The 27590-nt window shown below is 44.7% G+C and overlaps 1 protein-coding gene across 3 annotated transcripts in view; it reads left to right on the forward strand.

Moving 5' to 3' along the window:
* STXBP4 (syntaxin binding protein 4) overlaps positions 1–27590 on the forward strand; it is a 131906-nt gene that overhangs the window by 31022 nt on the left and 73294 nt on the right. For 2 of the 3 annotated variants that reach the window (XM_069752506.1, XM_069752505.1), the window contains exons 2-8: positions 4860–4903; positions 6770–6902; positions 11710–11816; positions 12539–12683; positions 13594–13669; positions 15057–15136; positions 15624–15720. In XM_069752506.1, coding sequence (XP_069608607.1) covers positions 4881–4903; positions 6770–6902; positions 11710–11816; positions 12539–12683; positions 13594–13669; positions 15057–15136; positions 15624–15720 — 661 coding nt within the window. In that variant the 5' untranslated portion in view covers positions 4860–4880. The remainder of the gene's footprint in view (positions 1–4859; positions 4904–6769; positions 6903–11709; positions 11817–12538; positions 12684–13593; positions 13670–15056; positions 15137–15623; positions 15721–27590) is intronic. The other variant, XM_069752507.1, reaches the window with a different exon arrangement.

Genomic DNA, 27590 nt, shown 5'->3' on the forward strand with positions numbered 1-27590 from the left:
ATCGCGGTGTGCCGGGGGTTAATGTGCCGGGGGCGGTCCGTGACCGCTCCTGGCACATAGTGCCGGATGTCAGCTGCGATAAGCAGCTGACACCCGGCCGCGATCGTCCGCGCTCCCCCCGTGAGCGCGGCCGATCGCCTATGACGTACTATTCCGTCCGTGGGAAGTAAAGCCCACCCCACTTGGACGGAATAGTAAGTCTAATGGCAGAAAGGGGTTAAGGGCATAAAAACTAAAAGTTTAAAAATTGCAAAATTTTCAACATTTTCGCCAAATTTCCATTTTTTTCCCAAATAAATGCAAGTCAAATCGAAGAAATTTTACCACTGTCATAAAGTACAATATGTCACGAGAAAACATTCTCAGAGTCACCAGGATCCATTTAAGCGTTTCAGAGTTATGACCTCAAAAAGTGACAGTGGTCAGAATTGAAAAAAATGGCCTGGTCAGGAAGTTGAAAACAGGCTGCGGGGTGAAGAGGTTAAACAACAGAATATAACTCCAAGTAAATCAAACTTCTGTGAAATCAAACTGTCCACTTAGGAAGCAACACTGTTTGACAATCAATTTTGCATGCTGTTGTGCAAATGGAATAGACAACAGATGGAAATTATTGGCAATTATCAAGACACACTCAATAAGGCTAGGTTCATATTTGTGGTTGAGTCCGCAGCGTTTCGTACGCAACTGCAAACGCATGGCAAAACGCATGCAAACGCATGACAGCCCTGCGTTTTTTATCCGCATCAACTTACGCATGACAGATAAAAAAACTCAACGTTTGCATGCGTTTTTGCATGTGTTCGCGTTTTGCACATGCATTTGTTCTGAAAATTTTTTTCAAGGAGCATTTCATTAACACAAGCATGGGATTTCTGTATATAGACCCTTGTGCAAGCGCAAGTGAACGCATGTCCTTGTGTTCTTATGCGTTCCCATAGACTGTAATGCGTTGATTTGACGCACTTCTTTTGCAAATGTCCGTATGCATATGGCGGCAGAAATCTGACGGCAAAAAAATTCTAACATGGTGCATCAGCTGCACCCAGCCGCACACCGCCAAAATACGCATGCATAAGCAAACGCAGGTGAACACATGCAAACACATGCACCTGCGTCTACAATGTTAAAGATAGGAAATCAAGACACATGTGGATGTATGCCTCAGAAATGCTGCGGACACAACCACAAATGTGAAACCAGCCTAAAGGGGCAGCACGGTGGCGCAGTGGTTAGCACAGCAGCCTTGCAGCGCTGGGGTCCTGGGTTCTAATCCCACTCAGGACAACATCTGCAAAGAGTTTGTATGTTCTCTCCGTGTTTGCGTGGGTTTCCTCCGGGCACTCCGGTTTCCTCCCACATTCCAAAGACATACTGATAGGGATTCCAGATTGTGAGCCCCATCGGGGACAGTGATGATAATGTGTGCAAACTGTAAAGCGCTGCGGAATATGTTAGCGCTATATAAAAATAAAGATTATTATTATTATTATTATTAAAGGAGTGGTTCTGCAGGTGGGGACCACAGACTATATCTCAGTACCAATGCTTTCTGACTGACGTTTTGGTCACTTTAAATGTTGGTTGTGCTTTCACACTCGTGGTAGCATGAGATGGACTCTACAACCCACACAAGTGGCTCAGGTAATGCAGCTCATCCAGGATGGCACATGAATGCGAGCTGTGTCAAGAAGGTTTGCTGTGTCTGTCAGCGTAGTGTCCAGATGCACTTCCAGGAGACAGGCCAGTACACCAGGAGACGTGAAGGGGGCCATAGAAGGGCAATAACCCAGCAGCAGGACCGCTACCTCTGCCTTTGTGCAAGAAGGAACAGGAGGAGTACTGCCAGAGCCCTGCGAAATGACCTCCAGCAGGCCACAAATGTGCATGTGTCTGCGCAAATGGTTAGAAACGGACTCCATGAGGATGGTCTGAGTGCCCGACGTTCACAGATGGGGGTTGTGCTCACAGCCCTACACCGTGCAGGACACTTGGCATTTGTCACAGAATACCAGCATTGGCAAATTGGCCACTGGCGCCCTGTGCTCTTCACAGATTAAAGCAGGTTCACACTGAGCACATGTGACAGACGTGACAGAGTCTGGAGACGCCGTGGAGAGCAATCTGCTGCCTGCAACATCCTTCAGCATGATCGGTTTGGCAGTGGGTCAGTAATGGTGTGGGCTGGCATTTCTTTGGAGGGCCGCACAGCCCTCCATGTGCTTGCCAGAGGTAGCCTGACTGCCATTAGGTACCAAGATGAGATCCTCAGACCCCTTGTGAGACCATATGCTGGTGCGGCTGGCCCTGGGTTCCTCCTAATGCAGGACAATGCCAGACCTCATGTGGCTGGAGTCTGTCAGCAGTTCCTGCAAGATGAAGGCATTGAAGCTATGGACTGGCCCGCCCGTTCCACAGACCTGAATCCGATTGAACACATCTGGGACATCATGTCTCGCTCCATCCACCAACATCACATTGCACCACAGACTATCCAGGAGTTGGCGGATGCTTTAGTCCAGGTTTGGGAGGAGATCCCTCAGAAGACCATCCGCCTCCTCATCAGGAGCATGCCCAGGCGTTGTACAGTAGGGAAGTCATACAAGCACTTGGAGGCCACACACAATACTGAGCATATTTTCCTTGTCATGAGGCATTTCCACTGACGTTGGATCAGCCTGTAATTTTATTTTCCACTTTGATTTTGAGTATCATTCCAAATCCTGACCTCCATGGGATATTCATTTTGATTTACATTGATAGTTGTTATGTTTTATTGTTCTCAACACATTCCACTATGCAATGAATAAAAATTTGCATCTGGAATATTTCATTCAGAGATATCTAGGATGTTGTATTTTAGTGTTCCCTTTATTTTTTTGAGCAGTGTATATGGCTCAGATCTCCAGACCAAGTTACGTATTTTTGTGGCCCTTGGAACTGGCTCAATCTGACAATGTGGCGCTTGGACCAGAAAATGTTGTGTAGCCCTTTTCTAGAAGATGCCAGACATGCAGCATCTGGATTTTATAAACTCCTATGCCGCACTTATTCTATATACTGTGGTACCATGGAAGCATTTTTCATAGATAATTTCATCACCTCCAAAATTGCTTGTGCTTGCAATCCCCTATTTAAACCATGTACTCCAGTTTTCTGATGTAAAAGAGTCACAAAGGTCAATGCAAAATGTGAGCTAAATTTCTGACTTTTTTAAACAATTCTTTTGAAAAATAGCGAGAAACGGCGTCCGGTGTTGAATAGTAGGGAGATAACATTGGTCCACTTACACCAGAGATGGCACAAAGGAAGTTGTGGGGCACAGACAGCCAAAGATTCACCAGATTTATAACAAACTATGTACCTCTTTAAAAAATTTAACACACGAAAAAAATTGTGTCAGATTGCAAGGTTAGCATAGAAATAACATTCACATCTGGACCATAGTTCCCACCCCACCAGCATTTGTTCATCCGCTGATCAGATTTTTTATGTGGTCAAAACAATTAAGGTTTGTCTGCAGCACAATCACCTTCAAGTGCCAGCAATATGCCATTCATATGGGCACTGAAAACTCGTATTTACCTTCGAACACCCCCATTATTGATTGTCTGAGAAATGTTCTGCCACACTGAATACACTTGGGCACACAAATCATCAAGATCCGCTGCTGGCAGCTCCCTTTGTAATTGTAAACCAATGCTGTCCCAGATTCGCTTGATGGTTGATAAGTCTGGAGACACTACAGGCAGGCCATGGTAACACGTTTAGACTGCTCACAGTAGCACAAGCGACGTGCGGCCTGGAGTTGTATTGTTGAAAAACGGCTCCTGGCACACTTTAGAGAATTGGTCGTACCCTTGGTTCCACATTCATATCTATGTAAAGCCAAGCTGTTTGTGTACCTGGAATGAAGACTAGGATGGTTATGACCTTCCATCGTGAAAGCCTCTTCATGACTTTGCCTACGTGGCATTGCACCTAAGAGAAAAGTGTGACTATTTCCTTAAGGGCACATACCTCCATTCCAGCATCTATTGCCATCTTGCGTTGCACCATAATAGTCTTTGATAGCTGTGATGTGAAGTCAAGTGATAAGGTTTTCATAAGAGAACCTCACACCGATCATACTCCAGACTTGTCTCCCATCCAGCACATCTGGGACGTTATTACACAGCTATTACAAAGGAAGTTGCCAGCAGTGGATCTTGATGATTAGCATAAGTGCATTCAGTGTGGAAGAACATTCCTCAGACAACCATTAAAGGGAACCTGTCACCTGAATTTGGCGGGATCGGTTTTGGGTCATATGGGCGGAGTTTTCGGGTGTTTGATTCACCCTTTCCTTACCCGCTGGCTGCATGCTGGCCGAAATATTGGATTGAAGTTCATTCTCTGTCCTCCGTAGTACATGCCTGCACAAGGCAATCTTGCACAGCGCAGGCGTGTACTACGGAGGACAGAGAATGAACTTCAATCCAATATTTCGGCCAGCATGCAGCCAGCGGGTAAGGAAAGGGTGAATCAAACACCCGAAAACTCCGCCCATATGACCCAAAACCGGTCCTGCCAAATTCAAGTGACAGGTTCCCTTTAATACCCACCTTGGCTGCTATTAGTGAGGATAAGTGCAGGGATTTCTGCACATGATACTCATACTAGGTAATGAATAAATCGAGATGTTTTGAAAATTTTGCCTCCATTTCTTTTTTTTCATCATTTCCATACCATTACCATGTTTATCCATTCTGTGATTTTCATAATTCCACAAGTTTTCCTTCTTGGTGTTGTAATGTCAGTGCTACGTAATGTCTATTACAGGATGGTATTGATGAAATGGTTTTTTTATGTCAAATCAGGTCCAGCACACAAGTTTCGTCATGTCAAAGGCCATAGACATAAGGTAAGAGATTACCTGTTTATCACTGATTGACTCCACCATATGTATGAACTGCAATCTATATTCCTTTATGTGATGTTTGGGCATATACTTTATATACTTGTGTATAAGTCGACCCGATTATAAGCCTAGGCACCTTATTTTGCCACGAAAAATTGGGAAAACTGATTGACTCGAATATAAGCTGGGTATTCATTGTCCCCTCTTACCTATCATGGTATGCATTGCTCCTCATCCCTGCCCATTTATTCATGGCTCCCCATCCCTGTCCTTGTATGCATGGTTCCCCATCCCCGTCCTTGTATGCATGGCTCCTCATCACTGTCCTTGTATGCATGGCTCCCTGTCTTTGTATGCATGGCTCCCCGTCCCCATTCTTGTATGCATGGTTCCCCATCCCCATCCTTGTATGCATGGCTCCTTATCCCCTATCCCTGTATGCATTGCTCCCCATCCCTGTCCTCGTATGTATGGTTCCAATAAAACCTTTCCTGCGCGCCCTTGCTGCATCTCTTTCCGGCCAGCAGCTCTTCCGGCCGGGCAATCACGTATCCCCGCTTATTAGGTTAATGAATATTCACTCCACACCTATGGGAGTGGAGAAAGGTGAATATTCATTACCTTAATGAGTGGGCACCCATTATAGCCTGGCTGCTGCTGGAAGCCGGCGCCTCCGTCTGTAACTGTGCGCGATATAAGAGAAATGAATATTCACTGCCAGTGCAGTGAATATTCATTTCTCTTTAGCAGCTGGCACAGTTAGAGCCGCCGGCTCCTGCCTATGTGACCCCCTATGTGACCCGCTGCTCTGCCGCTTCCCCTCCCCCACCGGCTTTCTGGGACAATGACTCGTTTATAAGCCGAGGAGGGCGTTTTCAGCAAAAGAAAATGTGCTGAACTCACGAGTATATATACAGTAGTTATCCCAGTGTTAAATGCCTAAGTCCCTGTATCAAATATATTGCTCTATGTTATTATTGCACTATTTCTATAAATCAAAATATCCAGAGATCCAGATCCATCAAACAAAGAGTCCTCTTTCAGTGAGGTCAATTCACTTACAGTGGGGAAAATAAGTATTTGATACACTGATGATTTTGAAAGATTTCCCACCTACAAAGAATGGAGAGGTCTGTAATTTTTATTGTAGGTACACTTCTACCCACTTCTACCACTTTTCCCAACTGTATATTGGTAAATCCCTCTTATGTACTATTAAAGAGATATTGCACTTTGCCCATTTACTTTATGACACCTAGCAATACAGTAAAAAAATAATATTAGAGTGTAGGGAATAGTACTCCTATTGTGTATCACTTGATCCCCAATCTCAGTAGCATAACACACAGGTAAAGGATTTAGGAATGTTTAGCTTTCAAAAGAAAAGACCGAGGAGACTTAATAGCTGTCTACAAATATCTCAAGGGATGTCAGTGTAGAGGGATCAGCTTTATTCTCATTTACACATGGAAACACGAGAAGCAATGGGATGCAACTCAAAGGGAGAAGATACAGATTACATATTTAAAAAAAATGGCCATGAGGGTGATCAATGAGGTGGTGTGTTCTCCTTCAATGGAGGTCTTCAAACAGAGGCTGGACAGACATCTGTCTGAGATGGTTAGTGAATCCTGCATTGAGCAGGGGGTTGGACACGATGACCCTGGAGGTCCCTTCCAACTCTACCATTCTATGATTGCATCCAAACGTAACAGTGACATGACAAGTTCTTTACTTTTGCCTTATTTAGAGGTTGGGGAGCAGGGTGGATGTAGCTCAGGAGCTTTTCTGCAGGGCACTTATTATTAACATTTGCCTATAGATAATATACTGATGAAACAGTTGTGTTCCTTGTTGTTTTCTCTGAAGCCTGGACTTGCTCCATACTATCGCCATTAAAAGAGAAACCAGCCTTGGCCTGAGCCTTGTGGGTGGCATTAGCACAGCAGAAGGACCCTTAATCCAGATTAAGAATGTCATCCCTGGAGGAGACTGTCACAAGGTCAGTGTCTAATGAATGCAGCCCAGCTATGTTGTCCATGAAGTATGTGACATTTGTAGCGTGACCGCCTGGTGTCTTTCTCATACTGTAAAAGAACATTTTGGATAGCTGTAGACCAAATACTATTTCAGCCAATTCCCTCTGACCTGCCCTGTACACACGGGTGCTCTGCTAATGTGCGCATGCATGTACTCTCGATAAGAACTGAATAAACGACTGCCAGATATCTCTGTGTGCCTTATCTCTGATATTCACACATAGGCAGTGGCTTGCCCGTCACTGTCAGCTGGCGGAGAGAATCTGCCTGAGACCCTCCTATACGACTAGTCAATAGCACGGCTGGGCCCCTGGCAGTGATTGAATGTGTGGTTTTCTCTGAAATGTGATAAAGTTTCAATGTAAAGCACATATATGATGGAACACAGTAGCATAGCTACCGGGGGGGCGGAGGGTGCGGGCACCCCGGGCCCGGCGCTCTAAGGGGGCCTACACGGAGCTACACAGTTACATTCTAGTGCAGAGCAGGGAGAATCGATCTCCCTGCTCTCCTTCTCCCATCATCCCCCTGTCAGTGTCGGCGTCTGACGTCGCCGACACTGACCGCGGGCGCGATGACGTCACTGACTGGCGCCCGCTGTCAGGAGATCAGCGGGAGCAGCACAGGAACCAGGATGAAGAGAGGTGAGTATTTTTTTTTTATGGGAGCTGCTGCCTTATTACAGGGTCTGCCTATGGGGGTGCTGCCTTATTACAGGGTCTGCCTATGGGGATCTGCCGCCTTATTACAGGGTCTGCCTATGGGTGGGCTGCCTTATTACAGGGTCTGCCTATGGAGATCTGCCGCCTTATTACAGGGTCTGCCTATGGGGGGGCTGCCTTATTACAGGGTCTGCCTATGGGGGGGCTGCCTTATTACAGGGTCTGCCTATGGGGATCTGCCGCCTTATTACAGGGGGCTGCCTTTTTACAGGGTCTGACTATGGGGGTGCTGCCTTATTACAGGGTCTGACTAAGGGGGCTGCCGCCTTATTACAAGGTCTGACTAAGGGTGCTGTCTTTTTACAGGGTCTGACTATGGGGATCTTCCGCCTTATTACAGGGTCTGCCTATGGGGATCTGCCACCTTATTACAGGGTCTGCCTATGGGGGCTGCCTTTTTACATTTTCCGACTATGGGGGCTGCCTTATTACAGGGTCTGACTATGGGGGTGCTGCCTTATTACAGGGTCTGCCTATGGGGATCTGCCGCCTTATTACAGGGTCTGCCTATGGGGGTGTTGCTTTATACTACAGAGTCTGCCTATGGGGTACTGCCGTATGCTATAGAGTCTGCCTATGGGGAGTGCATTATGCTATATTGTGGACTATTTATTGCATTATGCTACTGTATATGGAAGCTATCTAGGGGGCCATCATACAGTATGGAGATTACAGTGAGGGAGTCATCTTACAGTGATGGAGCCATCAAACAGTTCGGGGGCTACTAAGGGGCCAGTATACTGTGTGGGTGGTACTGTACAGTGAGGAGGCATTATACTGTGTATAAGAGAGCATCATGCTGTGCATAGTGGAGCAGTACAGGGAGGAGACTTGGGACATTATTAAATGTAAAGTGGGCACTTATTACTATAGGGGAACTCAAGTTATTGTGGCTATCAAAGGGGCACACACAGGGCAATATTACTTTCTAGGGGGCAAAATATGGGCACTGTTTTCTAGGGCACTTGCACCTGGCATTACTATATTGTAGAGAGTTGCTCTAGAATTTAGAGGGCACAGAAAACCACACAGCAGATGCAGTAATAGGGACACATATGGCAGCAGCGGCTCAGTATTGGGGTATCAGGTGCAGTAATAGGGACACATACAGCAGCAGCGGCTCAGTATTGGGGTATCAGGTGCAGTAATAGGGACACATACAGCAGCAGCGGCTCAGTATTGGAGTATCAGGTGCAGTAATAGGGACACATACGGCAGCAGTGGATCAGTATTTGGGTATCTGGGGCAGTAATAGCAACACATACGGCAGCAGCGGATCAGTATTGGGGTATCAGGTGCAGTAATAGGGACACATACGGCAGCAGTGGCTCAGTATTGGGGTATCAGGGACAGTAATAGGGACACATACGGCAGCAGTGACTCAGTATTGGGTTGTCTGGGGCAGTAATAGGGACACATACGGCAGCAGCGGCTCAGTATTGGGGTATCAGGTGCAGAAATAGGGACACATACGCCAGCAGCGGCTCAGTATTGGGGTATCTGGGGCAGTGATAGTGACACATACGGCACCAGCGGCTCAGTATTGGGGTATCAGGTGGAATAATAGGGACACATACGGCAGCAGCGGCTCAGTATTAGGGTATCAGGTGGAGTAATGGGGTCACATACGGCAGCAACAGCTCAGTATTGGGGTATCAGGTGCAGTAATAGGGACACATACCCCAATACTGAGCCGCTGCTGCCGTATCAGGTGCAGTAATAGGGTCACATACGGCACCAGTGGCCCAGTATTGGGGTATCAGGTGGACTAATAGGGACACATACGGTAGCAGCGGCTCAGTATTGGGGTATCAGGTGGAGTAATAGGGTCACATATGGCAGCAGCGGCTCAGTATTGGGGTATCAGGTGCAGTAATAAGGACACATACGGCGGCAGCTGCTCAGTATTGGGGTATCTGGGGCAGTAATAGGGACACATACGGCAGCAGCGGCTCAGTATTGGGGTGTCAGGTGCAGCAATAGGGACACATACGGCAGCAGCAGCTCAGTATTGGGCTTATCAGGTGCAGTAATAGGGACACATACGGCAGCAGCGGCTCAGTATTGGGGTATCAGGTGCAGTAATAGGGACACATATGGCAGCAGCGGCTCAGTATTGGGGTATCAGGTGCAGTAATAGGGACACACGGCAGCAGGGGCTCAGTATTGGGGTATCAGCAGGATGAGGAGTTTGTGCAGGTTGGAGAAAGATGGTGATGGGGCTGGAATATGAGAAGTGAAATGTGTCTTTGCTGTAATCTCTGCAGCCGAGTCCTGGCTGGAAGAAGTTGTCATGTCGGTCTGGGCCAGATGGAAAAGCCGGGAAAAATGAACGATTCCATCAGAAAGAACGTCAGCGGTAAGAGATTATCTGTAACTGTGCTGTGATTTGTTATATGTTCTGTAGGACTGGTATCTACCACTGACCATATGGCGGTAATATCCATGTTGGTCTTTATATAGAAATTATCTTCAGTAACAGCATGGTCATCTGCTGAGGTTCTCCACTATTAGGGCGCGTCACCGAGCTGTAATCAAGGTTACCTGGTTAGGGGCCCACTCAGAAGTTTCGCCCCCCCTGAACCAAAACCCTAGCTACGCCTCTGATGGGACAGGTAGGAGCTGATACATGCTGCCCACAGTTTTGGGCAGCATGTATCAGCTGAAAAGTTCCCTTTAAAGGGGTTATCTATTCACGCCATTTTGATGACCTATACAAAGAATAGTAACATAGTAACATAGTAACATAGTTAGTAAGGCCGAAAAAAGACATTTGTCCATCCAGTTCAGCCTATATTCCATCATAATAAATCCCCAGATCTACGTCCTTCTACAGAACCTAATAATTGTATGATACAATATTGTTCTGCTCCAGGAAGACATCCAGGCCTCTCTTGAACCCCTCGACTGAGTTCGCCATCACCACCTCCTCAGGCAAGCAATTCCAGATTCTCACTGCCCTAACAGTAAAGAATCCTCTTCTATGTTGGTGGAAAAACCTTCTCTCCTCCAGACGCAAAGAATGCCCCCTTGTGCCCGTCACCTTCCTTGGTATAAACAGATCCTCAGCGAGATATTTGTATTGTCCCCTTATATACTTATACATGGTTATTAGATCGCCCCTCAGTCGTCTTTTTTCTAGACTAAATAATCCTAATTTCGCTAATCTATCTGGGTATTGTAGTTCTCCCATCCCCTTTATTAATTTTGTTGCCCTCCTTTGTACTCTCTCTAGTTCCATTATATCCTTCCTGAGCACCGGTGCCCAAAACTGTATATAGTACATAGCAAAAGCTCGGCACTCAACGTAAGATAGGTGATTTAATGGTGTCCACAAAATAACAGAAACGTTTCGGTCCTACATCCAGACCTTCATCAGTCACAGTTGATAAATGTGAGGGAGCGAGTGGACCCACAGAATTGCTGATTGTGAAATGAAATTACACTTGTGTGTGAGCGCTGCCTGTATGTGGGCAGTATAGCCCCAAATGAAGCGATATACCTTAAATATCAGGACATAAGTGCCGTGCCTGTGTGGGACGCGGAATCCAATGTTAGTCCATGCGGTGATTTTATTCCGCAATCAGCAATTCTGTGGGTCCACTCGCTCCCTCACATTTACCAACTGTGACTGATGAAGGTCCGGATGTAGGTCCGAAACATTTCTGTTATTTTGTGGACACCATTAAATCACCTGTCTTACGTTGAGTGCCGAGTTTTTTCTATATACTACGGTGTGGGAACCTACTCTGGCACCTCTTTTCGGCTGTGCACACGTCTACTTTTTCATATCTATACAAAGAATATGTCATCAATATGAGATACATCCGGAACCCCCACTGATCAGCTGTTCTTTGCTCCGGTGGCCACCAGGTGTAAACACCTTTATGGAGCTGCAGTGCTGAGCTTCATACAATGTGTAGCAGCCTCTGCCAGGTACTGCAGAACAGCTCCTGTTCTTTGCTGTACAGTTGATTGGTTTGCTGAATACTTTGTTTTTAAAGCCTTTCCACTTTCAAGAGAATGGTTTTCACCTTTTTTGAATTAGGATGGACGGTTAAGAGCAGGAGACCAGCTTGTGTCTGTGAATAAGGAAGCATTGGTTGGCGTGTCGTGCGAGGAAGCAAAAAACATATTAAATCGAGTAAAATTAAGGTAGGATACTTGTGAGTCTGGTTGCTTTCTAGAAAGGGCTTTAGTAACAGCAAGTAAATCGCAATTGCTCCACTAATCCACAGTTCAGCAGTAGATGTTGTGTTGTGGCATTTTTAATTATATCTGTCTTTAAGAAATCTCCTCCTCATAAAGGAGGCAAGATATTTTTCACAGATTCCTGACAGCTGTCACTGTGAAAACACTGACCAGTTTACCTCTGACTAGGAGCAGCTGAACAGATTGATCTGTAGCTCTGTGTAGAGCAATTCAGTATAACTTGTGACTTATTGACTGAAATGTCATTTTTTTTCCTGAGCTGAGAAGTCCAGTGGGCGTCTCACTCAATGATTGACAGCCTTCTGTGTTTGACTAATACAGCGATAACTGTCAATCACTTGATAGACCGCCTACTGGACTCCTAAGCCCCAAATGGAAAATGAAAGGTATTAAAAGCAGGTTACACTGAATCTTTTCCAACAACACCATTTATGAAATTCCTTGTTCAATGGGACAGGTTCCCTATATCTCTAGGCCAAAAAGGGATGTAATGGCGCATCCATTTTTAGTTCTTTAGGGCGTACAGTTGCTTCTGGTGCATGATGCGGGCACAGGAGCAGCGTTTGCACCATCCTTCAGAAGCCCACTGTAATATAGGTAACTGTAAGGAAATGTTTCCATTTTCAGGTGTACAAGTGGTTGAATGTGTTTTTTTTACCCTGTAGGAAATGTTCCATTTGGGATATCTGTTTTATCAGATCTGACGGAGATGACGGCAACTCTGTATTATCTACATCAACTGGGGAGCGGGAAGCTAACCTACTGCCAAAGATGTCTACTACACCAAACTCCTCTAAATCCAACTTCCCCGTAAGTACCGTTTCCCCATCTGCTTTCTCATTCGGATGTGAATGTGAACAGGAGGCCATGACTGGAGACACAGAAGTAAGAAATGCATTCGTGTTTCCAGGTTCCATGCAGAGTATTTGGGTGTTCCAGTAACATACCCTGAGGTGTGTGACTTGGCCACCCATAAAAACTCCCCCTAAAATCTGCTTATTTCTAAAAATCTCTTTCCTGCAGAAAACAAATTGAACAGAATTAAGCATGATCCAACCATTTCCATTTCCAACAGAAATGAGAGAGAATTGGGAATTGTGACCCCCCTACCATTCTAGTGATCATGAGGGCCCTAATCATTGTAACTTCAACAAATTGAACAGAATTCCAACCATTTCTGATAGAAATGTGAAAGAATTGGGGATTGTGACCCCAAATTTTTGTGATCATGGGCGTCCTTAACTGTATGGCTTCCAATGATCAAGACATTTATCACCTATCTTGGCACTGCCTCCGATCATCTTTTACCCATGGCATCCAGTCTTTGTCGGATGCTGCTGGATCTCAAGAGCTCCGGGTAGTCTGCGACTGGGTACTGCAATTTCCCACCCACGCCTTATCATCTGAGAACTTCCTTCCTCTACTGCTGTACAGATCAGAATGTGATGGCTTATCCCTGGGATAGTAGATCATTAAAAAAGTGAGCCTGTTCAATCTAACATTTATAACCTCCCAGACTGGAATAACCCCCATTCAGATGTTAGATTATGTCTGTGTCTAGGACGAGCAGTGCGGACTCCAGTCTCACCAACATTGCAGGTCAGAAATTGCTCTAATAAACTTAATAATAATAATTAAAATGTTTTATATGACTTTGTTTTTTTTTAAATTCCTTTTATTTTCCTTTTTTGTTATTAATTTCTCCTTTCTCTCTGAGCAGAGTCAAAGTGGCTATATTAAAGAGCAGCGCACAGTAGCCTCCCTACACAGGAGCGAGTCGGACAAGTCTCCGTCAGGTAATCTTCTCACTATTATGATGTGACACTTTAATTGTACTTTTACCCTCTACAAAATACAAAACGAAATATTGTCTTTATGAGCCATACCAAATATTTGTGGATTGCTTCAGAAAAGATAGTCCTAAAATAAGTTCCTCAAGCAGTTTCGTGGCTGAGGGGTCTGATAAAAACAATATGAACTGGTTGAGCATTCTCCAAGTAACTACAGCAAGCCATAGATTTTAGCTCAAAAACTTTTTTTTTTCCCCAGAATCATCACCACATCTCTCCATGGTCTGATGTAGCTCATCCCTAAACGGGACTGATCTGCACCTCTAGACCTGCAAAACAATTCTTTTAACCCTTTCAGACAAAAAATCATGTACATGTTCTTGATCGCAGGGGGTTTCCATGTTTGGAGAAAGCTCATAAGCTGTAACTGGAGCTGGCCTCCTATCGCTGCTGTCAACCATTTAAGTGCTGCTGTCAGTTTCTCATATCTTTTGAATGGAGTGTGCACCAGCTCTCATTAGTCCCTGATGGGTTACCATGGCAGCCAGGATCCTGCTGAAGATCCCGCTGAAGATCCCTGTCGCTGCCATCCACAGGCTAAGCTCCGTTGGAGACCAAGATTTTCACTATATGCTTCCTTATCTCTCTATAAAAAAAATAAGAAATTAAAATAAAATATAAATGAATAAGAGCGTGTACAGTTCTTGAAACCTGTCAGCAGGCTTCTATTTATTTCATGGGATACATTGTGAGACTTTTTTAGTGCAGTTATAATAAACATATGTTTTTATTTCCCAACACTGGACAAATCGGACTATTTTGCTATCGCTAAAAAATTAAATAAAGACAAACCAGCCCTCACACAGCTCACCCGACGGAAAAAATAAAAATGTTACGAGTCTCAAAAAATCTTGAAACAAACCAAAAAGTTGTTTTTCCAACTTCTGATTTTTTTTTCTCCCTACTTAAATGAAAAAAATAAAAATCTATGCAAGTTTGGTATCACCATAATTGTACTGACCTGAGTAATTTTCACCACAGAATGAACACCATAAAAACAAACTACCCCAAAAATTAGCATTTTTTTTTAACAATTTCACTTGGATTTTGTTTTTAAATATTCCAATGCATTGAATGTTAAAAATGGATAGTGTCATTGAAAAGATCAACTCGTCTGCTAAAAAGTACCAAAAAACTCTCATGTCAACAGAAAAATAAAACAATTACGGCTCTTGGAAGAGGGGGAGGAAAAAACCAAACTCCCAAATCTCAATGTTGTCTGATCTTGGAGGGGTTAAATAATTTGTACAACGACTTGTAACCTGGTTTCTGTGTTTCTTGAGTTCACCATGTGACTTCAGTAAGTAACTCACACCCAGTGTTTTATTTCCAGTTCTTCATCAGGGACACAGCCGACAAAAGTTGATTTCTCTGAACTCTGATGTCCGACTCAAAGTAGAAAAACTAGAAATGGTAAGAGAATCATTGGAGGGTGTCCGACCACAAGAACCCGCACCAATCAGCAGAATGTGGTACTTCTAGGAGGTATTCCTGTTAGAACGGGGCAACCGTGCTCATGTCTGACCTCCACTCCCTATGGGGATGCGCTCAGCTTTTTCCACCAGCCCCATAGCCCCAAATGACCTGCTGCTTCATTTTGTGACAAGGACCTAATTTTCCACCGTGCATACAATTTCCTTGTTCTGAGGATTATTGCGGGTCCCAGTGGTCGGACCCCCACCATTCAGTAAATTATCACCCATCCTAAGGATAGGTGATAACTTGTTTTCACTGGACAACCCCTTTAATAATAGTGTTCTTCCTCAGCACTCTAAAGAGATGGCCACCATTCACATCATTGTCTCCAATCTCAGACTTGTACACAAGGATAATTTCATACGTTCTCTTATTTTTTTAGCCTCTTTTTCTAAATATGCATTTCATTTCTTTTTCTCCATAGGCTCTCAGGTATCTAGGCATTAACCTGACACAGGAACAGAAGCAGGTGATGAGAAGCCACATGGACTTGGATGACCATGACACAGTGTGTTTTGGAGGTAGGTCTTAATACTATGTGTAGAAAGAGAACCTACAGTGAACTGTAGATAATGTCAGGGTAATTAGTCGCCCTAACAGGCGTCTGTGCACTTATGCAACATTATACATCAGGAGCTTTTCCTGGAAATACGGTAACTTTTCCATTGGTGGCCATGTTATTTTGCCCTCTGCTGCACACCATTTGTTTAAAGGGAATCTGTCAGAAGGATCCACCCTCCTAAGTTGTCTATATGGGCATGTAGGTCATAGGAAGCTGAATAAAATGATACCTGGATATCTGCGATTTCTTGTCTTATTCAAGAGCAACCCACATGCTTTTTATATGTACATGACCTTTTCCAGGCTATGGGCCAGACACTGATCTGCATGAGAATTTGCCTCCAGGGATTATTGTACCTGAAAGGAGGAGTTACCAGTGTGAGACATGTAATGACTGACAGTCTACTCTGCTGATCTACATGTCTCACACCAGTAATAACCCTTTTCATTTAAAATAAGCTCTATAGGCAGATTCTCAGGGAGATCGGTGTCCAGCCCATAAAATGTGGATTTCTGTGGAAAAGATATCGGATTGCAGGTATCAAGGTACATGATCATTTTATTCAGTTTCCTATGACCTACATACCCATATAGATGGCTTAGGAAGGTAGATCCTACTGACAGATTCCCTTTAACGATATAGGAAAGAGCAGCAGATTGCATTTTCCTATAGAGAACTACTGCAAAGAAATGTGTAGCATATGACATACATTTCTTCACATTGGGTCCCTTGGCATCCATACTGACTGTGTACACAGATGTAGTGTGGACCGAGCCCACCATGCTCTAAACGTCTGGGCCCACCCTGTGCTTCCTGTCATAAAGTCAGTTGTATCTCAGAAAGTAAAACTTTGCAATCAAAAGAAAGCTTCCATGTACCAAAGGGACTTGGGAAATAAGGTAGTCCTGGGACATAGCTAGACTTGACAGGAAGGAGACCTCCAAACAATCCATCATGGTGCACTCCAAGACCGTACTGTATATATCTGCTAACTGTGATGAAGTATCACACCACGCTGTGCGGGTGCCTCCTCCACCACATCAGAGGAACGTCCCTCAGTGAGCAGCAATCGTGGTCATGGTGACCGGGTCTTCTCAGTACCCCTCCTATGGGACCCAGATGTGCCACCATCTCAGGAGCTCCTACTCCCAGCACAGTGATCCACTATGTGCCACCAGATGCAGCATGTGTGAGCAAAAGATGGGGGGTTGACAGCCCTTCACTCAGTCACACACGTGGAAGACTAATAGCGGGAACTTGGAAGACAGCCACTGGAGGGTCATGTGGGGATAGGACACCCACAACGGGAGCCCTGTGATGTTTAATTGAGCAGTACCACTCCCTTGCAAACTACTTTTGTAGGATGCATTCCATCTGGCGGAACATATACACAAAGGACAAATTCTCCTTAAAATGTGCATGTCTTACATATACACTTTACCTCAGGATTGTTGCTGATTTAATAATGACAGATAGCATTCGTCTGCTTGAGCCCTTAGATGGACAAGGAAAAGCAGCTGAAGGTGGAACCACCTGCCCCAGCACACTTACACATCACTGATAATTGGGAATTGGTTTCTTACACTGTGTTCCTATAAGTAAGCGGAGGATGGTGCTGTCGAGGTGGAACATAGCTGTTCTTGGGTTAATGACTGAATATAAATGTCTGTTATATATCTTTTTTTTTCTGCATTTATAATTGGTGACACCTCCATTATGCGGGATGTACAATATATTCAGACCCTTTTTTCTAATATTGGGCAACCATGTAAAGCTCAGAATACCCAAACATCCACGTGATGCAAAAGCAAAGCTCCATCAACTCTCTCCAGACACAAAACTCTCTGGCAACCAGTGTTGCTCAGTAAGGAGCTCCCGCAGATATTATGTGTGCACAGGCATTCACGTAGTTTAGATTTAATTTCCATTTTATTACATACTTGGTATTATTCTTATGCATTTGCACTGGGCATTGTTGATTCATTGTTGCATCTTCACTTTGATTAGTTTTAGGCTGTGTTACATCATGTGTGGAGACTATATTTGTGGTATGGAATGGGAAAATCTCGTAGTACGTATGTCAAGCGTATCCGTAGATATTGGGGGAGATGTATTAAATCTGGTGCAAAGGAGAAGTGGAGAAGTTACCTGATGGAAAGTGATTAGATCAGCTTAGGCTGTAGGAGGTCTACGGCGTTGCACTAGTATCGTGGTCATATAAAAGAAGCCATGGACTGGTTTTGGCAGCCATGGACTTATTATGGATCCTATACTTGGATCTGTTCTACTGAACTGGACCACGTTAATATAATCAAAAAAAGCACCACTATCTATTGAGGCCGAGAGGACTGTGTACCGGCTCTCCCAAAATGATGAAAGAATATAGATTCAACTGGACCACTCCAAATAGATACCAACAAAACCAAAAAATAGAGCAAAAATGTCCCAAGCAACATCATAGAAGTATAAAAAGATTCATTTATTGAGAAAGTCACACATAAAAAATTCTATTAGATATACCCAATAAATGTCAAGGAAATTTAACCGGAGGAGATCTGAAGATATGCAAGACTGAGGGAGAACAATACAATACAATATACTCCAGGGAAGCAAGTATGTAACGCACAAACTATAAAAAGAAAGATCTGCTGGCTTTAAACAGTCAAAGCAGCCCATAATACCTCAGTAAATTACAAGCCAGTTCAGACCAAAAATAAATCCAAAAGTGTGCTTACCCATTATTAGTCAGGGAATGTCCCCACCTCGCCCCGCAGCCCCTGACGCACGTTTCGCGTTTCAGCTTTTTCAAAAGGGGGTTAACAACAAATCCATCTCTTTAGTTTATATAACCAGCAAACCGGAAGTGCAGCCGGCAAGCGGCGCACGCGCGCTGGCACCCAGAATGCGCCATCACTGCAGCCATCATAGAGGAGCACCCATGTGGGCGGAAGTCCACCACATGACGTCAAGTGACATACGCACTCCTCATCCATTGATAGCTGTGCCGAGGACGGACCTCAAGGGAAATGAGCGCACGCGCGCACAGACGGCAACCATTTTTTTTTTTTTTTTTTGAACAATACATTTTTATTGAAGTTTGCAAAAATAAATGGTACAGGAAAGGAAGGAACTTTAACGTTATCCAATAGTACATTGCATCATAAAAAGTATAACAGTCCTTCGCTTATGTCCCAGTTACCAGCAATAAACATAACACAAGTCATAGCGAAGGACGAGTGTAACAACAAAGACAAAAACAAACATAAAATGTGGGACAAGGGTTCAGGGGGGGGAAGGGAGAGGGGGACCCGAGAAGGGATTATAGTAAATCTGTATCCGTTTGGGTAGTTTAGTCAGACGCCTGAGGACTAAGGTTAGACAGTCGGGATACCGGAGCCGCAAAAGGGGTGTGGCTTGCATATTCTGCCCAGGGGAGCCAAATAAGTTCAAATCTGTCGACTCTGTCAGTTAGTATAGCAGTTAATTTTTCATTTACCATATACCAGGATAGGCGAGTTTTAACTCCCGATAAGTCCAAGCCTGTTTTTTTCCAAGCCGAAGCTATAGTTTGTTTAGCTGCTAAAAATATAAATGTGATAAGGGCCCGGGAATATCTAGGAATATTAGGAATACGCTTATTTAATAGAGCTTCCCAGGGGTTTTTCTTAAGGTTAATATTCGTAATTGAAAGAATCAAGAAATAAACTCTGGTCCAGAACCTTCGAACTATTGGACATAGCCACCAGATATGAAGCATATCTCCTATGGAGTTACATCTCCGAAAGCAGTTTGGGGAATAGTTAGCCACAGCCTTTGCTACTCTGGCAGGGGTCAGGTACCATCTGGTTAACACTTTGTAGTTAGTCTCCAACATGAGGGTATTGAGCAGACCCCCGGTGGAGGAAGACCAAATTTGGGTCCACTCTGAGTCCGTCAGCGTTGAACCTATGTCAGACTCCCAGCGAACGGTATAACCCAGGGACCTCCTCTGGGTTGGGGAATTAATGTGTGAATAAAGAAGGGATATGATACCTGGGGCATATGGGTTTTAGCGGCATCTCTGTTCAAAGGGGGTGAAGGAATAAGGGGGGCAGAGTTTCTTAGTAAGGATTGAACAACATTTTTAAGTTGCAGGTATCAAAATATTTCTCTCGATGGGAGATGGTATTTTTCACTCAATGCAGAAAATGGGATAATTCCATCCACGTTGAAGAGGTGATGAACTCTCGTTATTCCCGCAGCTACCCATAATCGGAAGTCCCTAAGGGAATCCACTCCCGGAGGGAACTGGGCATTACCCCACAGGGGGGCCAAGGGCAAAAATGGTGAAATTAAGTGTGAGGAGTATTTTAATGAATCCCAGATTCTGAGAGAATGAACCATGATGGGGTTAGTAATTTGTCTCCGGTGTACTGGGAGAGTCCAGAGTATCGTATCGAGGGTACTTGAGTGAAGTTCCGAGGCCTCTAGAGCTAGCCACAGGGGGAATTTGGAGTAGGCGTGGTACAACGTCAGTTGACCTAGTTGAGCTGCTTGATAGTATTTCGAAAGGTTTAGGACCCCCAATCCCCCTTTTAGACGATGGCGGTAACGGGTGGCTCTATTAACCCTAGGGAGACCCCCCTTCCAAACAAAAGAATTAATTGCTCGTTGGGCTATTTTAAGATATTGTGTGGGGACCGAGACCGGGAGGACCCGGAATAGATAAAGTAGTTTAGGGAGAATAGTCATCTTTAGTGCGCGTATTCTGCCGAGCCAGGAAAGATGAAGTTTACCCCAGGACTGGAGTATTAGGCGGATTTTACGGAGCATATGAGGGTAGTTAGCCGCGTATAGTGAACCGTATTCCAAAGTAAGTTTCACTCCTAAGTAGTCCAAATGGTTAGAGGTCCACTGAAACGGGAATTCTTGTTTTAACAATGTGATAACAGAGGAGGGGAGATTGATATTCATAGCGTAGGACTTAGAGGGATTAATTTGTAGACCTGAAATGCGCTCAAAGTTATTAAGAGTTTGCAGTAGAGCTGGGAGGGATGACCGAGGAGATGTTAAGAGGAGCAGCATGTCGTCAGCAAACAAGAAAAGTTTATGGGGAACTGATGCTATAGTGGCTCCCTGGATGGATGAATTGAGCCGAATGTGTATCGCCAGGGGTTCAAAGGCTAAAAGAAATAATATGGGTGATAAGGGACAGCCTTGGCGAGTGCCTCTTTGAATAGGGAAGCGTGGGGAGGAGAAGCCGTTGTATCTAACATATGCAGAAGGCGAGCTATAAAGGGCCTGAATCATTGTAAGAAAGTAAGGCGGGAAACCCCATTTCCGCAAGACCGCAAACAGATAAGGCCAAGAAACTGAGTCAAAGGCTTTTTTAATATCAAGCGATAATAACATGCTTGGTAAATTGCGCTGTCTGCAATGATGCAGCAGGTGAGAGACTCGTCTTATGTTATCTGATGCTTGTCTTTTGGGAACGAAACCCACCTGGTCTCTATGTATTATGGCTCCCAAACCGGAGTTTAGGCGTTGAGATAGAATCTTGGCTAATATTTTAAGGTCTATGTTAATTAGAGATATTGGTCTGTAGTTGGACCATGCTAACTGATCAGAATTAGGCTTAGGTATCATAGACACAGCTGCTATCAACGATGCTTCTCCGGGTTTATTTCCGTCTCTCAAGGAATTAAAATAATTAGTAAGGTGGGGTATCAAGAGTGGGGCATATTTTTTATAGTATAAGGCTGTAAAACGGTCCGGGCCGGGTTTTTTATTGACTTTCAATTGTTGAATAACAAGTCAATCAGACCTGGTCCCAGCGCTGGGAGTGGGACAGAGTCCAAAAAGGCATCCAGCTCTCTGGAATCGACGGTTGAAGTGGCACTATATAGTTGTATTAATTTCTGTTGGAACAATTGAGTAATCTTCAATGGGTTGGACGTGATTCCTGAGGGGGTACGTAGTCTTACTGGGGGGCGGGGTTGAGGTAAACATTTTAGCCGTCGCGCTAGGTTAGAATTGTTTTTATTATTGAGGGCATAAAACCATTGTTGGGACCAGCGTAAGGCTCGGTCAGCGTTTTCAGATAGACAGAGGTCAAGTTCAATTCGGGCGTGGGTGAGATTCCTGTATATGTCCGGGAATGGCGAATTTTTCAATTGAGTCTCAAGCACTGATACCCTATCTTCCACAGACGGCAACCATTTTAAAGGTGACCACGTATGCGGCCACATCCAGCACAACACATTAAAGGACAAGGACCTCTTCCACAACACCTAAACCCCATATATACATATGTGAACAGTGTTGTATATTTCAACATAACAGGAATAGCAAACATGATATAAAACACTACTCCATAACCATGTATAAATAAGTGACAAAATTACAATTATTGTGTATAACATCACAAATTACATAATTCATATGCATAAGAAAAAGAAGTGACTTTAAGGCTACTTTCACACTAGCTTCGGAATCTCCCCGTCGCAATGCGTCGGGCAGAGATTCCGACGCTACCGTTTAACGCATTGCACAATGGAGGCAGCGGATGCATTTCTCCGGCGCATCCGCTGCCCCATTGTAAGGTGCGGGGAGGTGGGGGCGGAGTTCTGGCCGCGCATGCGCGGTCGGAAAAAGCGGTTCGTCAGGAGCAAAAAACGTTACACGTAGCGTTTTTTGCTCCCGACGGTCTGCAGAAGCACGACGCATCCGTCGCACAACGGATGCGACGTGTGGCAATCCGTCACAAATGCGTCGTCAATACAAGTCTGAGGGGAAAAAACGCATCCTGCAAGCACTTTTGCAGGATGCGTTTTTTCTGCAAAACGACGCATTGTGACGGATTGCAGAAAACGCTAGTGTGAAAGTAGCCTAAGGGATTTTCCACATTTCCCACAATCTCCACATAAAACTAGAATATGGACATACCGTATATACTCGAGTATAAGCCGAGATTTTCAGCCCAAATTTTTGGGCTGAAAGTGCCCCTCTCGGCTTATACTCGAGTCAAGGTGGGTGGCAGGGTCGGCGGGTGAGGGGGTGAGGGCGCTGAGGCATACTTACCTGCTTCCAGCGATCCTGGCGCTCCCCCTGCAGTCCCACGGTCTTCTGTGCTGCAGTTCTTCCCCTCTTCAGCGGTCACGTGGGACCGCTCATTAGAGAAATGAATAGGCGGCTCCACCTCCCATAGGGGTGGAGCCGCCTATTCATTTCTCTAATCAGCGGTGCCGGTGACCACTGATAGAGGAAGAAGCTGCGTCACCGAAGACAGCTGTACGGGGGAAGGAGCCGGACGCCGGGAGCAGGTAAGTATGTCATAGTTACCTGTCCCCGTTCCAGCCGCCGGGCGCCGCTCCATCTTCCCGGCGCCGCTCCATCTTCCCGGCGTCTCTGCGCTCTGACTGTTCAGGTCAGAGGGCGCGATGACGCATATAGTGTGCGCGGCGCCCTCTGCCTGATCAGTCAGTGCAGAGAGACGCCGGGACCGGACGCTGGGAGCTGCAAGCAAGAAAGGTGAGTATGGCTTTCTTTTTTTTTTTTTATTGCAGCAGCAGCAGCGGCACAGATTTATGTGGAGCATCTATGGGGAAATATGAACGGTGCAGAGCACTATATGGCACAGCTATGGGACAGTATGAACGGTGCAGAGCACTATATGGCACAGCTATGGGGCAGTATGAACGGTGCAGAGCACTATATGGCACAGCTATGGGGCAGTATGAACGGTGCAGAGCACTATATGGCAGCTATGGGGCAGTATGAACGGTGCAGAGCACTATATGGCACAGCTATGGGGCAGTATGAACGGTGCAGAGCACTATATGGCACAGCTATGGGGCAGTATGAACGGTGCAGAGCACTATATGGCACAGCTATGGGGCAGTATGAACGGTGCAGAGCACTATATGGCACAGCTATGGGGAAATATGAACGGTGCAGAGCACTATATGGCACAGCTATGGGGCAATATGAACGGTGCAGAGCACTATATGGCACAGCTATGGGGAAATATGAACGGTGCAGAGCACTATATGGCACAGCTATGGGGAAATATGAACGGTGCAGAGCACTATATGGCAGCTATGGGGAAATAATGAACGGTGCAGAGCACTATATGGCACAGCTATGGGGAAATAATGATCTATTTTTATTTTTGAAATTCACCGGTAAATGCTGCATTTCCACTCTAGGCTTATACTCGAGTCAATAAGTTTTCCCAGTTTTTTGTGGCAAAATTAGGGGGGTCGGCTTATACTCGGGTCGGCTTATACTCGAGTATATACGGTAGTTAAAGTGACAATAGTGCAAATAGTATATACAGTGGGGCAAAAAAGTATTTAGTCAGTCAGCAATAGTGCAAGTTCCACCACTTAAAAAGATGAGAGGCGTCTGTAATTTACATCATAGGTAGACCTCAACTATATGAGACAAACTGAGAAAAAAAAATCCAGAAAATCACATTGTCTGTTTTTTTAACATTTTATTTGCATATTATGGTGGAAAATAAGTATTTGGTCAGAAACAAAATTTCATCTCAATACTTTGTAATATATCCTTTATTGGCAATGACAGAGGTCAAACGTTTTCTGTAAGTCTTCACAAGGTTGCCACACACTGTTGTTGGTATGTTGGCCCATTCCTCCATGCAGATCTCCTCTAGAGCAGTGATGTTTTTGGCTTTTCGCTTGGCAACACGGACTTTCAACTCCCTCCAAAGGTTTTCTATAGGGTTGAGATCTGGAGACTGGCTAGGCCACTCCAGGACCTTGAAATGCTTCTTACGAAGCCACTCCTTCGTTGCCCTGGCGGTGTGCTTTGGATCATTGTCATGTTGAAAGACCCAGCCACGTTTCATCTTCAATGCCCTTGCTGATGGAAGGAGGTTTGCACCCAAAATCTCACGATACATGGCCTCATTCATTCTTTCATGTACCCGGATCAGTCGTCCTGGCCCCTTTCCAGAGAAACAGCCCCAAAGCATGATGTTTCCACCACCATGCTTTACAGTAGGTATGGTGTTTGATGGATGCAACTCAGTATTCATTTTCCTCCAAACACGACAAGTTGTGTTTCTACCAAACAGTTCCAGTTTGGTTTCATCAGACCATAGGACATTCTCCCAAAACTCCTCTGGATCATCCAAATGCTCTCTAGCAAACTTCAGACGGGCCCGGACATGTACTGGCTTAAGCAGTGGGATACGTCTGGCACTGCAGGATCTGAGTCCATGGTGGCGTAGTGTGTTACTTATGGTAGGCCTTGTTACATTGGTCCCAGCTCTCTGCAGTTCATTCACTAGGTCCCCCCGCGTGGTTCTGGGATTTTTGCTCACCGTTCTTGTGATCATTCTGACCCCACGGGGTGGGATTTTGCGTGGAGCCCCAGATCGAGGGAGATTATCAGTGGTCTTGTATGTCTTCCATTTTCTAATTATTGCTCCCACTGTTGATTTCTTCACTCCAAGCTGGTTGGCTATTGCAGATTCAGTCTTCCCAGCCTGGTGCAGGGCTACAATTTTGTTTCTGGTGTCCTTTGACAGCTCTTTGGTCTTCACCATAGTGGAGTTTGGAGTCAGACTGTTTGAGGGTGTGCACAGGTGTCTTTTTATACTGATAACAAGTTTAAACAGGTGCCATTACTACAGGTAATGAGTGGAGGAAAGAGGAGACTCTTAAAGAAGAAGTTACAGGTCTGTGAGAGCCAGAAATCTTGATTGTTTGTTTCTGACCAAATACTTATTTTCCACCATAATATGCAAATAAAATGTTAAAAAAACAGACAATGTGATTTTCTGGATTTTTTTTTCTCAGTTTGTCTCCCATAGTTGAGGTCTACCTATTGATGTAAATTACAGACGCCTCTCATCTTTTTAAGTGGTGGAACTTGCACTATTGCTGACTGACTAAATACTTTTTTGCCCCACTGTATATTAAAGTGACAATAGTGCACATATTGTATATATTACTACAAATTACATAACAAATATAGATAAATTGACAAAGAGACATAAGAAGTTTTCTTCACTTCCAAAATTTCCATATCAGGGAAGATGGATCCATCCTGCGTCATATGGCATCTAACGTTGTGGCAACTTGATATAATAAAAATAAAACTACAAAAGACAAATAAAAAAAATTAATGACATAAAATATTAAAAATGATGGAGACCAGACTCGTTATAGAGAGAGGAGAGACTAATATATTTAATGTTATATGTCTTATTTCTAAATTCCATTTGCAAAGGACGAAAAAGTGGTAGATAAATTAGCGCCAAGTCACAGGAAGGGAACAAAACTCAACTTCTCGTTGGGTCCCTTCGGGGCCATTGTGTCAAGGGTGACAATCCATTTACATTCACGTTGCGCCAAAATTTTGGCCAAGTTGCCACCCCTCATACCTCTATATATTTTGTCAATACCCCGTACCCTCAAGCCACTAGGATCGGATCCGTGATACACCTGAAAATGCTTTGGCAGTGTCTTCAAACTTGATGTATCCATCACCTCTTTCGCAGCCTCAATATCCCGTACATGTTCGCATGTCCTAACCTTCAGTTCTCTAGACGTGAGACCCACGTAAATGAAAAAGCACGGACAAGTAGCATAATAAACTACAAATGTAGTATTACACAAAATAAATTTGCGAATTCTAAATTCCCTGCTCCCATCAGATGTTCTAAAGTTCCCACATCTCAGAACTCAGAATGTTAGGGCACGCAACACAAGAACCGCAGGGGAAGCAACCCTTTCTAGGGCTGCCCACATTAAACGATTTTGGTTTTTTGCCACATAGTGACTCCTCACTAGATTGTCTTTTAAATGTCCTCCCCTGCGTTGTGTCATTAATGGGAATTCAGTTAAATGAGGCGCCAAAGCAGTGTCAGTATGTAAAATGGACCAGTGTTTATTTAGTACCTCACGGATGCGATCCCAGTGACAATTGGAGGTAGAGATAAATCTGACCTCAGATCCAGCATCAGAGCTGGATTTCTTAGATTGTATCAACAAATCTTCCCTTTTTGATGACTTGGCCCGTCTATATCCTGCCCTGATGCACCGACGACTATATCCCCTGGCTTTAGAACGCTCAGTCAGAATAGCGGACTGACTCTCGAAACGGGCGTCTGTGGAGCATACCCGCCTATTCCTCAAGAACTGTCCAACTGGGATGGCCTTAATCACTGAGTAATTGTGTGCTGAGGAGGCATGCAACAAAGAGTTCACTGATGTCTCCTTATGAAATAAGTCGGTCTCGATAGAGCCATCCTCGGCAACATACACAGTCATATCCAAAAAATCAATTTTATTGAAATACCATGTATATGTGAACTTCAAATTAAGAGTGTTATCATTGAGCTCCTGCATAAATTTGGTTAGGCTGGTCTTGTCACCGTTCCAAATCATCAGAACATCATCGATGTAGCGAAACCAGCCCACCACCGGGTCCGAGGCATGTGCCCCATCGCCTAGAAAATCTGCCTCTCCCAGTAACCCAAAAATAGATTTGCATATGACGGGGCACATGCCGCGCCCATCGCAGTACCGCGTGTCTGCAAATAAGGGATGGGAGCAGTGTGTTATCATCTGGTGGCCTAGGAGCAGCATGTGACGTACTCTGGAAAAGGTGGTACCTGTACTGACCGCAGACCCTGAACTTAGCACCGCAACTAGAAGTAGCCGTGGGATGTACCTAACACTCCCTAGACACCTCGACACAGCCTAAGGACTAACTTCCCCAAAAGATAGAAACGAGAAAACTATTTTGCCTCAGAGAAAATCCCCAAAGGATAGACAGCCCCCCACAAATATTAACTGTGAGAGGAGAGGGAAATGA

The sequence above is a fragment of the Ranitomeya imitator genome, chromosome 2 (genome assembly GCF_032444005.1).
Source record: "Ranitomeya imitator isolate aRanImi1 chromosome 2, aRanImi1.pri, whole genome shotgun sequence".
In the NCBI taxonomy this organism is placed as follows: Eukaryota; Metazoa; Chordata; class Amphibia; order Anura; family Dendrobatidae; genus Ranitomeya; species Ranitomeya imitator.